Here is a 2358-nt window from a genome sequence, read left to right on the forward strand (position 1 = left end):
GGGCCCAGGCCTGACTGCGCCGCCGTGGGTGCCAAGGCCCGTCGTGAGCCAGGATGACCACGGTCCCCTAGCTGGCCTCCAGCGGGGGCCCCGGAGAGGCCACGCGTCACTCCAGAGATGGCCCCACCCGGAGCTGTCTGCACTGGCGTGGAACAGGCACCTGGGTGACACCTGCCACACCAGCCACGGCACAAGCCACGGCACCACCACACCAGCCACGGAAGCTCAAGGGCCCACGGGGAGAGAGTTGGACCCAGGGGGAGGCCCATCCACACACGGGCACCGGGCAGCCACAGGCAAAGACCCGGCGTCTCGCCACTGGGGGAGGGGCCATGGGGGTAGGTGACCCTGAGCAGTGGGGCTGGGACACGACTGCTCAGAGGGGTGTGGGGGCCGGAACATGAGTCTTGAGCCCCGGTCGCTGGGACGCATGGCTGTCCCTGCCTGGGCCGTGCGGGGCCAGCCCCCTTGGGCCGCCGGGAGGTGGCCAGCGCTCCCCCGAACCCCCGGCCCGACAGGGCTGCAGCACCAGCTGATGGGAGGCCGTCACTTTGCCTGGCAGGAAGGTCAGGGCCCCGGAGGCGGCCCAACGGCCCAGCACCGAGCGGGTGCGCGAGGCCCCATCATCCTTTGGCTAAATTTAGGGCGCAGGGCTCCCCGAGCCTCTCGGACACAAGTGCCCTGGGAGGGAACTCTGCTTGCGTGAGCAGCCGGAGGCGGGATGCTGGGGGTTGCCCGGCCTGCCCCGCCCAGCCCCGCTTCCAGGGGCCCCAGTGGGGCTCCGGGGCTGCACCCAGGCCGGCCAGTGGCTGGGCCCCCCGGGGCACAGGGTGGAGGGGCCGCTTCCAGGGCTGTCCGGTCCTCTGTCCAGCCGCCGTGGAGGCAGGAAGGGCAGAGGGCGGCCCCTGGCCCCTCGCACCCCGGGAGGCCGCACTTCTGCCCTGTCGGCGAGCCCCTGGCGCCCGACCCTGCTGCGCACAGCACTGCACGGCCACGCCCCCACGGAGCAGCACGCGCCCCCTGCCCACCAGGGCCACGGACGGCCCCAGGAGCCAGGCTGGAGGACGGGGCAACAGGAGGCTGGCGGCAGCGGCGTCCCCAGCCACCCTGCCACCCTCGTCCCAGACTCGCTTTCCAGACGGGAAGCACGCGGCCGCCCTCGGCCTCACTGGGCCCGGCGCCGGGCCAGGCCAGGACCCCCGGCCGGAGAGGCAGCCACGCTGGCCACTCCCGGGAGACCGTCTCCGGCTCGAGTGTCTCAGTGGAGACTGACATTCCTCTTTTCAAGGGATTTCACGCTTCATTTTCCCGGCTCTGTCTGCAGGGGCCGGAGGGGTGGGGAACAGCCTGCCCAAACCCCCCCCAACAGCTGCACTAATCCCCCAGTTGCCGGGAGCAACGCTGACGGGCAGAGACGGTGCCGCCAGCCGCAGGGGCAGGACCGAGCAGAGACACGCCGGGACCAGGCGCAGCGTCAGGCCCCCGGACCCTGGCCGGGAGCAGGCCACGGACGCGGCGCCCACCTGAGCGGGTTGTCCGAGTGGGCGTCCATGTGGGTCTCCAGGCCGTACTTGCAGACAAACTCCTTGGCGCACACCGGGCACTGGCACACCTCCTCGCCCGCCCTGTCCAGGGCGCCCGCCGGCCCGCCTTCCACCATCTGAGGGACGGGGTGCGGGGTCAGGGCGACCCTGGCGCGGTCGCCGGCCGGGGCCGAGGGACCCACCCTGCCCACGCACCCCGCACCCGGTCGTTTCAGGGAGCACCGAGGGCCAGGCGGACACCCGCTGCCCGGGGTGCGGGGGTGCCGACCTTCTTGGGGGGCCCTGGGTCTTCCTTCTCTGACTCGCCGTCATGGCTCAGCTTCCTCTTGCACGAAGGCCTCCTGCGCTTCAGGGGGGATGGGGGGGTGGCCGAGGGGGTGCCGTGGGGGTCCTTCTCGTGGATCTTCATGTGTCTGAGGAGGAAGCGTGGTTAGCTGGGGCCTTTCTCCATGGCGCCCCCTCATGCGAGCTCAAGCCCCACACTCTGCCGTCGCGGGGACTCCCGGGGACCCCGATCACGGAGTAAGGACCCAGGCCGCAGCCGTACCCCCTGCCCGTGGGTTCCCCCTGAAGGGTCCGCCTAGCTCCCGGGGCCTCCAGTAGCAGCAAATGTCTCTGCTGCTATTCCTGCCACACCCAGGTGAGCCAGACTGTGGCGGGGGGGGCACAGACCCCCCCCCAGCCGCGGCCTCCCGGATGCCTCCCCAGCCCTAAGCAGCCACCGCCAGTGCCAGGCGTCACCTGCTCGATGCCTCTGGGTGTCCATGTGCCCTCCCCACAGCAGGACCCCAATTCTCCACCCTGCCCCAGTGTG

The 2358-nt window shown here is 71.8% G+C and overlaps 1 protein-coding gene across 1 annotated transcript in view; it reads right to left on the minus strand.

The window, feature by feature from the left end:
- Window positions 1–2358, minus strand: part of RREB1 (ras responsive element binding protein 1) — a 19229-nt gene that overhangs the window by 14784 nt on the left and 2087 nt on the right. The window contains exons 2-4 of the mRNA XM_012734153.1: window positions 1813–1957; window positions 1524–1660; window positions 161–224 (exon numbers count right to left, since the gene is read on the minus strand). Of these exons, the coding sequence (XP_012589607.1) occupies window positions 161–224; window positions 1524–1660; window positions 1813–1957 (346 nt within the window). The remainder of the gene's footprint in view (window positions 1–160; window positions 225–1523; window positions 1661–1812; window positions 1958–2358) is intronic.

Source organism: Condylura cristata, unplaced genomic scaffold, assembly GCF_000260355.1.
Source record: "Condylura cristata isolate star-nosed mole 26May11 unplaced genomic scaffold, ConCri1.0 scaffold00048, whole genome shotgun sequence".
Lineage (NCBI taxonomy): Eukaryota > Metazoa > Chordata > Mammalia > Eulipotyphla > Talpidae > Condylura > Condylura cristata.